Raw genomic sequence first — 14,765 nt, 5'->3', positions numbered from 1 at the left:
TCTATCAACGCAAAATCCATAACTTTTTGCCGGCATGGTCTGAAGGCGATCGGACTCAAATTTGGTGAAAATTGGACAAATGGTCTACAAGGAGCTTGAAAAATTCATTGCTTCTACGTTCAGTTAAACTGCTAACAGTGATTGTAAATTAATTGCCTAAATTATTACATTATTTGCTAACTGCATTCTTTAAATTGTAACGTTGACATGCATTCTCTGTAAAGCTGCTTTGAAATGAAATGAAAAGCGCTATACAAATAAATGTGAATTGAATTGAATTGAAAAAGTAGTTTTTTAACAATAAACAAAATAGCGGACAGGAAGTTCGGCGCACTATGGCAAAACTGGTATCTATGTTCTCAGCATGACCCAAGAAATTTCATTATAACTTTTGACCAGAAGGTGGCGCTGCCGCAAACTTTTTGAGTACTGTCAGAGCATGGTGTCGAAGACCCATACCGAGTAATGGTTCACTAATGCGTTCACAAAATATTTTAAAATAGAATTTTAGTACAAAATTCAAAATGGCCGATATGGGAAAATCGGGTATCATTCAACTCACTCGGCATGTCACCCTGAATCTAATGAGACCAGGTTTTTGGAAAATACAAAATGTCGGAAAATTACTTCATAGGATTTGAATTTTGTTTCTAGCCTTTACGGTTCAAAAGTTATTAGCATAAACGTGAGTGCAACTTTGGACAGTTGGTGGCGCTAGAGGGATTGAGTTAGAGACTCCAAATTTGCTATGGTGACATATCAGACTGTCCTCTATCAGTGTGCCAAATTTCACAACTTTTTACCATACCGTTCTATGGGCTGCCATAGACTCAAGAGCGGAAACAGAAGAATATAAGAAGAAGAAGAACGGCAACGATTACAATAGGTGCATACGCATCTTTGGTGTTTGGCCCCTAATTAACTCACCAAGCATCAAATGTGAGTAAAAATAGGCTTTGGCAAGCAAACAAATAATTACATTTAGGCTTAAAATTAAGCCACATTGTGAGAATAATAATGTGAAGTATGCGATTCAAATCAAATACAACATCTTGTGTGATTTTTTTGTTTTCTAACAGTGGCAACTAAGTGGAAAATTTACCACCACCAAGTTTAACTGATGCTTTTTGGCAGATTTTCAGCATTGCAGCACTGACATTGATTCAGAATGTCTGCTGTGTATTTTTAGAGCAAGGGTTTGCATGGCTGCGTTGTCATCTCACTTACCTCGTCCTTTTCCAGCAGAATGAGACGCACGACAGCAATGTTGATGGCATTTCCGATGCTGGCATCCCGAAACAACCCTGCCACCTATAAAACAAAGCATTCTCACATATGAAAATGTAAATAGTTTAAATATCATCTAAAATGTCATCTAGATTTGAAGCCATCAGTGATCCATCCATTCTGATTCAACAACTCATAAAAACTGGACAGAATCGGACGTTTAATTTGTGATTTCACTGGAACGGAGAGCATTTGGATGAATGCTAGAGAAATGGATAGTGTATGTGACAGCTGTGTGCGGAGCCTTATGTTGTTGTCTATGATCTGGTGGGAACGATAATACTTAATGTTTTAAAGTTTTTAATGAATGGCAAAGGGAGGATTCAGAGTGAAATCCCAGAGATGCTGTTTTCAGAAAATGTGAAGAGAGATCACATAATCACAGACTTTTAAGGGCGCTGACAGCTCAGTTCATCGCAGACCTTTACAGGGGCTTAGATGAAAGACAGGGGAGCTGAAGCTCCAGGAATCCCTATGCAGAGAAGTAACCAAAATAAGTCACAGAAATAACTTCATATTGACTGACAAACTGATACTGAACTATAGAGCTTCTGTAGGTGAAGTTCTGCTCTTGCATCAAAGCTCTCCTTGAGGTAAATGCGGTCTGAAATGTGAGAGGCATTTTCTCTGCTTCTGTGGTGCTCATTACAAAATGTTCCAGTGAATTAATGAAGCACCTTTGATGCTGTTCTGTCCTTTTGAGGTGAAGCAACTTCTGCAGACATTAATCTGATCTTTGAGACTGCGACACACTCAAAGGCTGCTTAACTTAATATTTTACAGGTTTCAGGTGCTAATGTTACAGTTACAGTGATCAAGCTTGCGTGGAATATACTGGCACATATATTTAGCCAGGTTAGAGATATAAAACAAATGAATTTAACTTTAAACTTGCATTTATTAGTCATTGGAATTAGGGATCCAAGCAGTGAAAGGTATTAATATATATTATAAAATTTCTATAAAGACACACTTATGTGTTAAACTGCAAGCATTAGGTTAGAATATATTAGAAATAGATGATAAAATTGAAAACAGCCTAAAGAAAAATGCCTCAGATAAATACAATTTTGAGCTGCGATATGGGTGATATGGCCAAAATATAAATAATATCTCAGTACTTTTTGGATGAAAGGCGATATATGGTATATATCTTGGTATTTTCTATTATTGTCTATCTGGATATAAATATTATATTTGGATGCCCTACACAAATGTTCATATTGAAGGCTATGAAAACAAATATAGTAAATAAGTTACCAGGTAGGCTAGACTTTATGAGCAAATCAAAAAGTTAGAGATCCACCGATATATTGATTTACCGATATTTTCCCCAATATTTAAGCATTTTACCGTAATCGGATATCGGTTTTGTAATATCGGATTTACCAATAAACGCCACCATCTTGTGGGTGTTTTGAGAATTGCAGGATCGCCATTTTGGTTTGTTCAGTTCATTGGTGTTGTAATCATGTCAAAAACAGAAGTATAACAGTAAATAAATATCGGTTCTGCATATCGGTTATCGGGCACATAAACAAAAATTATCGGTATCGGTTCTAAAAAAAAAAAATCAACATTGGACATTAATCAACATTAAAATCACATTACTTTCTAACATTGTAACATTACAATCTAAATAACAAAAATAATGATTTTTAAAGCAGAAGTTAAATTCACTAAACTAAAAATGAAAATAAATAAAAACAAAGCACAACTGACAGTCATTTTACAGTTAATAAAAATACACTTACTTGTAGGTTTCTACATATGGCACATTTATTGTCCAACAACAAATATTTTAGCTAAATGTATATTTTAGTCAGAATTATGGTGGTCCTATTCTATTGCGCTGTGTCTGTTTGGCACGCTTGTGCGGATGGCTTGACCACTACGGACAGCAAAACGGAAATATTTGAATGACTTTCTAACATTATAGTTAACTATATCTCATTTTGAAGCCCTTAAAGCATGTCTCATGTTTCATGTCTCATGTCTCATGGACAAATTGAATTATGCAGCTCACTGTTTTACCAAACTACTGTATATCGATGTAAACGCCTCATCCTATAACTATCATTAATAAAAAATATAGCTATTGATATATTGCAATTAGGCTAACCATTTTTGTCTGATGGATGATAAAACACATCAACTTATTTAGGACTTATATTTAATGAGTGACATGAGCCATATATAGAGACCAGAATATCATAGAGACTTGAGGGTGGGCTCTTTTTGCAGTTGATGAAAAATCACTTCGGATTAACGTGTTGGAAGTTGGAACACTCGAAAGAAAAGATCAAAGATTCAATGCTTCCAGACAGCACAGTAAAAGGTTAGTTGAGAGAAATTGACTATTTTAACCAATATTTGTGTGCATTTGTTTATTTAGCAATATCACGTTGTTGCTGAAAATCAAATGTGACTGAAATTAACTGTGTGAAGCACAAACTCTGCTGGTTATGTACAGTGTTACAAATCAGTAACTCACACATTGGTTCAACAAAAAAAAAATATGTTAACGTTTTTCACTAGAATTTTTAACTTAAGCCAATTGGGAGAATTACATTAATTCAAAGCAATATTTTGAGTTGATCCAACATAATGTTTTAAGTAAGGTGAAGACGTTTTTTTTTGCCACAATAAAAACACATTTCTAAGTAACATGAACTTAATAATTGTCAACATGAATGCAACTATTTAAGTTGATCCAACATAATGTTTTAAGTAAGGTGAAGACGCTTTTTGGACACAACGCATTTCTAAGTAACATGAACTTACCAAGCACCGCTTGTCACCATGATGGTAACTCTCCAAAAACCCACATTAACACATGAACTCTTCTAAATTAGCATAACAAAACACTAATTACTGCTAAATCTCCCTTACCATTAATCTTGTGCAAAAAACATTACATAACACTTAATTTTAGCATTTACTCTCCCTTTCAAGTGCCATGGGCAAAGCATGATGGGAAATATAAATCCCAGCCCAGTTTCAGTTAAATTAAAAGAAGTGTTCACACAACTCAAAACAATGAAACGCGTTTACACGTCATCAGATTGTATTTTACATTAACAGAACTTAAAATTAAATACATTTTTGATGAACTGAAAATGTTAAACTATGACAAGTCATGATAGTATATCGAATCAATAGGCATAATTTGTGTGTCATCCAAGCTCAATAAAATAACAATTACAAGTAAAAAGTCTAACAGCATTTCAGAACTTGATTTTTTATTTCACAACAATCTTTTATATTTAAGTAATGACTAAAGGTCCCCTGAATTAGTTTTTAGAGTGCATGAGGATCTGTTAAGAAAGCTGCAGTCACACTTGCAAAATGTTGGCGAAATCTCAAAAAATGTCCTTTGACAATACTCTTAAAAATAAAGGTTCTTTATTGGCATTCATCTTGGAACCTTTCCATTCCACAAAAGGTTCTTTAGAATATTAAAAAGTTCTTCACACTAAGTTCTTTAAAAGAACTGATTGTTGAAAGGTTCCAAAAATGGCCTCTCTTTAATTTTAAGAGAGTAGTGATGTATGAAACACAGCTTGGTTTCAAATAAAGCTGCTTTCTGTTGGTCAGCGTGGTGAATCAGTTACAAAATTGTGTGGATTCCTATTGAAATGACTGGATTTTGCCAGCAAAAATTTGATGGACAATGGTAAGTGTGCCAACAGACAGTAAGGCTCTCACTAAAATGTGAAACAGAGTTAAACATGCTTTGTGTCTAACTTTGAAAATCAGGTTCTGAATTACCTTCTCCAGCCTGCTCAGCAATACATAAAAACAACTCAAATAGAGCAGCAATGAGATTATAATGCCAGACCTAAACCTCTGCCAACTCATGTTGTCGGCAGTAGGACAGACCGACAGGAGAAGCTGCCTGACAGGAAACTGAGGATAATGGAATGTTTCCCCTTTATAGAATGTTCTTCTATACCAACCAAGTGTCTGCAATGGAAAACTTTTTCCATTGTGGGGCTTTTCCCTCCTCAAACAGAAGCCAGACAAACCATGCAGAGTATATTTTGGAAAATGTACCTAACAGACTGGATCTGTAACACGGTCAGCTGACTTGGATTCAACTCAGGAGCTACTAACAGACTGAGAGCAGCTTAAAGGCACATTGTCGCTATTTGAGGAGGTGAAAGCTAAAGGGAGGAAATAAGGATCAGAGTTAAGAAAATAAACGAAAAGTGTGGATTTGGAAACTTTTGGAATTCTTTTTTTGGGTGTTCCTGACCAGGTGGAAACTATGTTTCAAGACAAAATATTCACTTTAGAAACTTATGATTATAAATTGGCACTACTTAGCAAATAATATAAGCTGGATGAACAGTACAAACAACAGTATTTGAAAAGATAGTGTACATATATATATAAAAAAAAAGTGAGAAGTGGAAGCTGCCACAACAATGCTAGGATGTTTTATGTTGTTGCTTAAAGTACTATTACCTTTCATGCTGTGTGTAATACAGCTGTTTGAGAATGTAAAAGGTCTGCAAAGTTTTAAAGATCAAAGTAAACAACAAATAAAGTTGACTAGTAAAAGAAAGAATTGATTCTGAACTGCCTGCAGTCTCACTTCCGTAACACATCTGTGCAGAATTGTAACAAATTTGCATAATCCCGGCCTATGGTTTTCATTGGTTACCAGCGAACAATGTCTACTTTGCCCCGCCCTCAAACACTGTAGTTGCAGCTGAGATTGAAGAGTTTGGTTTGTGTTGTTCGTGTCGATAAGACTCTGTTTTCAGTACTGCAAAAGCAAATCCACTTTGATGTACGTCCACAGTATGAAGACTCGAACTGGAACTGATACAGTAAAACCGACACGATCGGTTCTGTACGTTACGAAATTCAAATGTGGTAACAGGCTTTTCGGACATGCACTGTAAGCAGTTGACCAATCACAATAGACTGGCCTATTTGACCAATCAGAGCAGAGGAATCTCTCTGAAAGGAGGGGTTTAGAGAGACCGAATCCTTTAATGAACCGTTTCAGACACTGTGAGAAAAGAGCTGATGCTGCAATGGATATTATGAGAAAATGGTTAGCATTAATGTTAGGTATGTCAAATGTGTCCTGCACACGCTTAGAAAAAAGGTTTAATGGGGTTCTATATTGAACCCTTGAGTTCTTGACTAACTCAAAACTAAATCCATAAAATGATCCCATGATTGGAACCCCTGAAAGGTTCCATATATGATGCGCCTGACAGAAACCTTTAAGCTTCTATATGGAACCTTCTCTTCTATATTCTGTTCTCTACTGTAGATTTGGCTCTGGTTCCTCCTTCAGACTAAATTTATGGCCATCTAATCAATCACCAGATGGAATTCATAAAACTGAAACTGAACTGCTGAAGTCATGCGAATATCACTAGCAGTTGGGGCAATTCCATGCAAAGGTCTTCCTTACCATGAAAAAAAAAAAGTTTTTACCAAAAGTACAAAACCCTTTTTAAGTTGTCCATTTAGGTTTGTAATATACTGTATGTGCTCTAACAGAAATTTTAAGAAAATTGCCTTATCCACAACATATGAGGTAAGCAACAATGCTTAAATTAAATTTTCAACCAATCATATTACATGCTTTCAAAAAAGGGATCAAACCCCCAACTTTATTATTACAGTAAGCATTGTGCAGAGAGATGGAGGCATGCCTGAGAAACAAATACACTCATTTTGTCATAACAGCACTGCCTGTTGAATTTATAAGGGCTAGAATTAAGAGGTCACAACGATTCAGTGCTCTGTCACATCCATAACATTTTAAATATTAAGTTTATGTCATATAACAATTATAAATACAAATAATTTTATATACAAAGCTAAATTATGTTTATGCTTATTAGGATCAACAATTCATCTCGCTACTTTCTCTGATGAACCATAATAAGCATTACGGATGTGACCGTTATGGACGCTTCATATTAAATCACAAGGCGGGGGGCTCGCGAAAGTGATCTCGAAAGTGAAAGTGTCCTTTGTGGTCGCATCGCGGTTGCAACCCACTAGCACTAACTGGTCTTTGCCAGTTACAGAACGAAATATATGAACATCAGAAGGTAGGCCTATATGATACAGTACAACTTACAGAAGAGCATTGTGTCTCATAGGACACTTCCCTTGGGATGTCGCGTTTTTAACTGTTGGTTAAAACATGAATAGCCTATTGATCAGAATCCCGCAATCAAGCTGACAAAATAATAATAATAATAATATTGCAATAATTTTGACTTGAAATAAAATGTGATAATTTTGACTCAAGACTTTGCTTTAAACTGCGCAAACTAGCCGAAAACCATGCGATCATTTAGACAAAACATAAAACTGACATGATTGTGAGTGACAATAGTGTCAATCGGTTCAGTGATAACCAGTGATTTTAAACTGCTTTATGATAATGTCATGATCACCAGTTGGAGTGCCCTATTTAGCCACCAGAGGGCACTCCAACACGGACTATTGTTCACCTCACTTGGACTGCAATTCCCATAACCCACTTCCCGGACTCATTATCCCATTCATGGCACCCAGCTGTTTTGTGTTTCATCATTAGTGTCTGTCTATTTATACCCGGTTTGTTTCTGCTTTTGTTATGGTGTTTTCATGTATGGTTTCTGGTTTCTCCGTTTTGGTTTTCCTTGTTTTTGTATGGACTGTTTCTGTGGATTTTGACCCTTGCCTGCATATGGATCTTACTCTCTTGTCTCTGTGCCATACGTGATAGATAAACATTAATATTTGTTAATGTATTTTAACAAGTGTAATTCACAGAATTCCTAAAGAATATGTTGACACCTAAAACTTGGTGACTTTTTTTGTCACGTCCGTAATGCATATATATTTCCCTCATCTAAAATATGAAACGATTTTTCTAATGTCTGTACTCCTTTAATAAGGGACTATGAATACATAAACAGACGGCATTCTCTGAGAATTTATATTTCAAGTTTTGACTGCAAATGTCACGTCCATAACGCTGGAATTGCCCAGTTTTATATCTCAACCGCTAGAGGGCCAAATCTTCCATACGTCACTTTTAAGAGTTCAAGACTAGTTCCCCCCCAAAATGACAATGAATTTGCTTACATTCAGAGTGCACACAGGTTTGGAACGACATGAGGGTTATTAATTTGACATTCCAAAACAGTAAGACTTTCATTCATCTTCAGAAATTTGGTACACGGCATACTTGCTTGATGCGCAAAAAACTATTTTTTGGTTCACCTTAATGCGTCAATCTTATTATTGGGAGATGAGAGGGTCTGAAGCTCTTACCATTGGAAAAAGCGTAACGGCTAACTTGGATCACTTGAGGCACCTCAGCCTATCATTTAATGGCAGTGACGTCAGTGGCCAGCGTTCAGAGTTTTATGTCAGTCAGTTACAGTTTATGTTGCACACAGTTACTTGTGCATAAATCGTCTGGATTTGAAACGACATGCAAGTGAGTAATTGAAGACAGAATTACAATATGAGCAACAGTAATAGTGATGCTCGCCATGAAATATAGATAGGACTGTTACTCACAATATTCATGACAGAGAGCACATAGCTCACGACTCCTTTGCGTCCATGGTACTCCACCATTTTAGAATCAGCCACTACCAGAGTCTCTACCCACTTCTCAGTGCTTATGGAGCGCTGTCTAATCCGTCTGCGACGTCGACGTCTCTCCCAGCGCTCTCTTTGCCTCTCCACCTTCTCTGCCTCTCCTAAAGGATTTAAGAGAGTAAGAAATCATACTGGATGAAGTGAATGATGTGATTTAATCTTAAAAGACATCTGGCCAAAAGTACTTAGCCACATTAGCTGCGTTTCCATCCAAAGCTGGGAATTTAACTTATGCGCAAAATTGGAACATCGCATAAAACATTTGCGAATAAAGCATCCAGCGAGTCGAAGACAACGAAATCGTCACTTCCTGATAAACTGCCGCCAATTATCACTAAGAAAAATGGAAGTTTCTGCAGCAGGAGAAGCCACTGTGGGTCTTTTTCGTATATAATAAATTAATTTCAATTGGGCTTAACATCACTGGGCTTGTGACAAAAATGCTACCAAAATTAATAAAAATGCCCTCCAAAAATCAAGATATATGGGGCAAAATTGTCTTGGTTTTTAACATTTATAAGAGGATATGGAGTGCTGTTTTCCCGAATATCAGCACAATTGCAAATGTGATAGCCTATTGATTTTATACAACAGTTCAATAACAAGAAGTTAATGTTAGGTGACTTTCATTTTAGACTTAAAACCTGTTTTTAAAATCTGTTTTCTCAACGAATCTACAGTAGAGCCATTGTGCCTCTTCGAGCAACTGAATGAGTCTGCATTTTGAACTAATCATTTGACCGAATGATTGAATTACTCACTCGTTAAGTCAATGATTGCCTATATTTATATCTCGCACCTGTGGCTGATAAACGTTTGCCTATCATCCATCGACCTCAAACGCGCCGGTGCGATCACTTGCATTTTTTCCTGATAACAGCGGAAACAACTGTTAAAATACTCTACCATTTTTGGTCATACAGATAAGAAACTGTAAACCTTTATTTGTGTAAACTCACAAAAGTCACAATGACAAGAAAACCTTGTGCTTTTGTAAAATAAAGAGAACAGGATGCACTTTCTGCCGTCTCGGTCTCTGTGAACTACAGTGCGTCATAAAAATAAACCAAAACTCAGTGTATACTAGCCTCACAGACATGAGAAATACATCTATAGAAAGCTTGAAATGTCAAGAGATTGTCAACCAATTCAAGCAGAAAACAAATATTCTCAGATCCATATGAAATGTGCATATAGGCACATCCAATACTGCGGAGATGACGAGTCAGCATCGTCGACTTAATCTCTGCAGCCGAAAACAGAAAACATTATCAATAAATGATTAAAATGTTTAGACAGTCTCTTTGCTGTTTTTTCATGACACATTCATAATCATTACTTTTGCTGGCGCAAGCTTTATGTGTGTTCTTGAGCACTGGTTAGACTATGTATTATTTATAGGCAATTAAAGGTGCAATATGTAATATTTTCTGTCCGCTAGAGGTCGCTAGAGGCCTATTCAAAACAAAGGTGTAGCTTGATGACGGCAGGTTTGAGTGCGGAATCTTGGGACATGTGGTCTTCACCTCAACAGATGCTGGAATAGAATTGTGATAGGACTCGGGAAGAAATCATGTTCATGGATTAGTAACGTTACTGTAGTATGAAGCAGAGCAGGAGCGAGTGTTGTGGAGCTGAACGAGGAGCTGGAGCGATTGAGCAACACACGCCTCACGAGCAGCGGGACTTTTATTGTGACACAGTCGCTGGCGCCGCTTCCGCTTTTCCAGTCATGAGTATGAGGTAACGCTGCTCTGTTTATCATATTAGATACATCTGAGTGTGTTGAAAATGTTATAACGTTACTCTGTGCGTTCGCTCTGCGGCTGCTGTGAGACACTGTTGTTGTTTTCTGGCCATAAATATATCAAAACAGTTGTTCCCTTGTCTATTAAAACATGTAATATTTTAAAGCGTCTTTGGTGTTTCCATGGTTTCTACAAAATAAAACCGGAAACCGAGGGTAACGCGGGTATGACACAATAGACAGGTGACTCCTCACACGTCCCGGAGCATTGGTTAAAATTGCAATTTTCTCACGATTTACAAATAGTTTTAAACATTTGGGATATTGTAAGTATATATATAACGTTAGTTGAGGGCAGCCCTAATAAAATCATAACTGCTGCAAAAAAGACTGTCAGTACTTGCCCAGATGTCAGCTGAACATGATATTATGAGATCGCTGGATAAGGATAAATTTGTCAGAGCTCTTGCAGCACTCCGTTTTGGAAAGCCAAGTTCTAAAGGTTTTTTTTTGGATTTTTATGCCATATCCCAAAATGTGCATAAAAATAGGGGGATGGAAACGTAGTAAATCACAAAGTCTCACCTCTGACCCCACAGGTCGCGTTAGCTGTGTGCTCCCCAAACAGAGGCTGCACCAGCTGGCGTTCTGATTGGACAGCATGTCTCTTATAGATGGCGTGAGCCTGTGGGGCCGACACTTCTCGTGTCGTCTCCAGCGGACTAATGAAGAATTCCTCTTCTGAGAGCTTGAACAGCCCTGTCTAGAGAGAACAAAAGGTCAAAGAAACATGGCACAAAATGAAACAGCTTAGGTACACATTCACTTTTGGCACATACTTATTATTACATAATTATTATCACTCATTATAGTCTACTGAAACTAAAAATAAAATAAGCCTCGACTGAAATAAAATAAAATACAATTTTTTTTTTTTTTATTTCAGCTAGTTGCCAGAAAAGACACTTCAAAATGAAAGTCCAAATAGCAAAAACAAGAAACATGTAACAACAGGGTAAGATTTTTGTCTAGACTAAGTGGAATGATGCGATTTACCCAAGTGGGACATTTTTCTGGATTACCTGGACCAGCTATATCAAAACCCTTTGTTCGGCCTGAAGCAACATTCATTCTAAACAATCACAGCTTTAACCTTAACTGTAACCTTTAACCCAGGGGAGCCCAATCCTGCTCCTTGAGGGTCACTGTCCTGCAGAATTTAGCTCCAACTTGCCTCAACACACCTGCCTAGATGCTTCTAGTAACATTCCAGCGACAAGCACTTTGTCTGTCCACACCAGATGCGACATGATCAAAAGTCACAGCCAATCAGAAGAGCATGTGGACAGAAGATGCGTTCACACCATATCGTAATTACTATAACTGCGAGATTCTGGCTCGTAAAAAGTGTTCACGTCCTTGTATAGCTTGTAATTACAGTTTGTAAGTTGGGAGTTCTCTGAAAGCTCCCACGTGTACCACGTAGTCGCTGTACCACATGACCGCTGTAGATTCATTTAGGCGTTGATAGTGGTGCCATAGAAACGCATAATTCCCAGTCCGAGGAAGTGAATAGCTCCGAATATAACGTCACGTTTTGTCATCTCAAAATTACGGTAATTACACGGTGGCGTGAATGCAGCTAGAGTCTCTGTAAGCGAACTGAACTCACAACCATATAAATCAAAAATCACAGCCAATCATAAGAGCGTGTGGGCGGAGTCTCTCTGCAAGTGCACTGCACTCACAACCAAATCAATCAAAAATCACAGCCAATCAGAAGAGTGTGTGGGCGGAGTCTCTCTGCAAGTGCACTGCACTCACAACCAAATCAATCAAAAATCACAGCCAATCAGAAGAGTGTGTGGGCGGAGTCTCTCTGCAAGCAAACTGCACTCACAATCAAATCAATCAAAAATCACAGCCAATCAGAAGAGTGTGTGGGCGGAGTCTCTCTGCAAGTGCACTGCACTCACAACCATATCAATCAAAAATCACAGCCAATCATAAGAGCGTGTGGGCGGAGTCTCTCTGCAAGTGCACTGCACTCACAACCAAATCAATCAAAAATCACAGCCAATCAGAAGAGCGTGTGGGCGGAGTCTCTCTGCAAGTGCACTGCACTCACAACCAAATCAATCAAAAATCACAGCCAATCAGAAGAGCGTGTGGGCGGAGTCTCTCTGCAAGCAAACTGCACTCACAATCAAATCAATCAAAAATCACAGCCAATCAGAAGAGTGTGTGGGCGGAGTCTCTCTGCAAGCGCACTGCACTCACAACTAAAATCAATCAAAAATCACAGCCAATCAGAAGAGCGTGTGGGCGGAGTCTCTCTGCAAGCAAACTGCACTCACAACCAAATCAATCAAAAATCACAGCCAATCTGAAGAGCGTGTGGGCGGAGTCTCTCTGCAAGCGCACTGCACTCACAACCAAATCAATCAAAAATCACAGCCAATCAGAAGAGCATGTAGGCGGAGTCTCTCTGTAAGCGAACTGCACTCACAACCAAAATAAATAAAAAAATCACAGCCAATCAGAAGAGCGTGTGGGCGGAGTCTCTCTGCAAGCGCACTGCACTCACAACCAAAATCAATCAAAAATCACAGCCAATCAGACGAGCATGTGGGCGGAGTCTCTCTGTAAGCGAACTGCACTCACAACCAAAATAAATAAAAAAATCACAGCCAATCAGAAGAGCGTGTGGGCGGAGTCTCTCTGCAAGCGCACTGCACTCACAACCAAAATCAATCAAAAATCACAGCCAATCAGACGAGCATGTGGGCGGAGTCTCTCTGTAAGCGAACTGCACTCACAACCAAAATAAATAAAAAAAATCACAGCCAATCAGAAGAGCGTGTGGGCGGAGTCTCTCTGCAAGCGCACTGCACTCACAACCAAAATCAATCAAAAATCACAGCCAATCAGAAGAGCATGTGGGTGGAGTCTCTCTGCAAGCAAACTGCACTCACAACCAAAATAAATTAAAAAAATCACAGCCAATCAGAAGAGCGTGTGGGCGGAGTCTCTCTTCAAGCAAACTGCACTCACAACCAAATAAATCAAAAATCACAGCCAATCAGAAGAGCGTGTGGGCGGAGTCTCTCTGCAAGTGCACTACACTCACAACCAAAATCAATCAAAAATCACAGCCAATCAGAAGAGCGTGTGTTGGCGGAGTCTCTCTGCAAGTGCACTGCACTCACAACCAAAATAAATAAAAAAAATCACAGCCAATCAGAAGAGCGTGTGGGCGGAGTCTCTCTTCAAGCAAACTGCACTCACAACCAAATCAATCAAAAATCACAGCCAATCAGAAGAGCGTGTGGGCGGAGTCTCTCTGCAAGTGCACTACACTCACAACCAAAATCAATCAAAAATCACAGCCAATCAGAAGAGCGTGTGTTGGCGGAGTCTCTCTGCAAGTGCACTGCACTCACAACCAAATCAATCAAAAATCACAGCCAATCAGAAGAGCGTGTGTGGGCGGAGTCTCTCTGCAAGTGCACTGCACTCACAACCAAATCAATCAAAAATCACAGCCAATCAGAAGAGCGTGTGGGCGGAGTCTCTCTGCAAGTGCACTGCACTCACAACCAAATCAATCAAAAATCACAGCCAATCAGAAGAGCGTGTGGGCGGAGTCTCTCTGCAAGTGCACTGCACTCACAACCAAAAAAAAAAAAAAAAAAATCACAGCCAATCAGAAGATCGTGTGGGCGGAGTCTCTCTTCAAGCAAACTGCACTCACAACCAAATCAATCAAAAATCACAGCCAATCAGAAGAGCGTGTGGGCGGAGTCTCTCTGCAAGCGCACTGCACTCACAACCAAAATAAAAAAAAAAAAATCACAGCCAATCAGAAGAGCGTGTGGGCGGAGTCTCTCTTCAAGCAAACTGCACTCACAACCAAATCAATCAAAAATCACAGCCAATCAGAAGAGCGTGTGGGCAGAGTCTCTCTGCAAGCGCACTGCACTCACAACCAAAATAAAATAAAAAAAATCACAGCCAATCAGAAGAGCGTGTGGGCGGAGTCTCTCTGCAAGTGCACTGCACTCACAACCAAAATCAATCAAAAATCACAGCC

At 38.7% G+C, this 14,765-nt stretch overlaps 1 protein-coding gene across 2 annotated transcripts in view; it reads right to left on the bottom strand.

Annotated features, from left to right (window-relative positions):
- LOC125265825 (A disintegrin and metalloproteinase with thrombospondin motifs 7) overlaps window positions 1-14,765 on the bottom strand; it is a 91,016-nt gene that overhangs the window by 69,797 nt on the left and 6,454 nt on the right. For both annotated transcript variants that reach the window (XM_048186335.1, XM_048186334.1), the window contains 3 exons: window positions 11,258-11,435; window positions 8,842-9,026; window positions 1,228-1,311 (listed from right to left, as the gene is read on the bottom strand). In XM_048186335.1, the coding sequence (XP_048042292.1) occupies window positions 1,228-1,311; window positions 8,842-9,026; window positions 11,258-11,435 (447 nt within the window). The remainder of the gene's footprint in view (window positions 1-1,227; window positions 1,312-8,841; window positions 9,027-11,257; window positions 11,436-14,765) is intronic.

This window comes from Megalobrama amblycephala, linkage group LG3, assembly GCF_018812025.1.
Source record: "Megalobrama amblycephala isolate DHTTF-2021 linkage group LG3, ASM1881202v1, whole genome shotgun sequence".
Classification (NCBI taxonomy): Eukaryota; Metazoa; Chordata; class Actinopteri; order Cypriniformes; family Xenocyprididae; genus Megalobrama; species Megalobrama amblycephala.
This window is presented reverse-complemented; position numbering and strand designations above follow the sequence as displayed.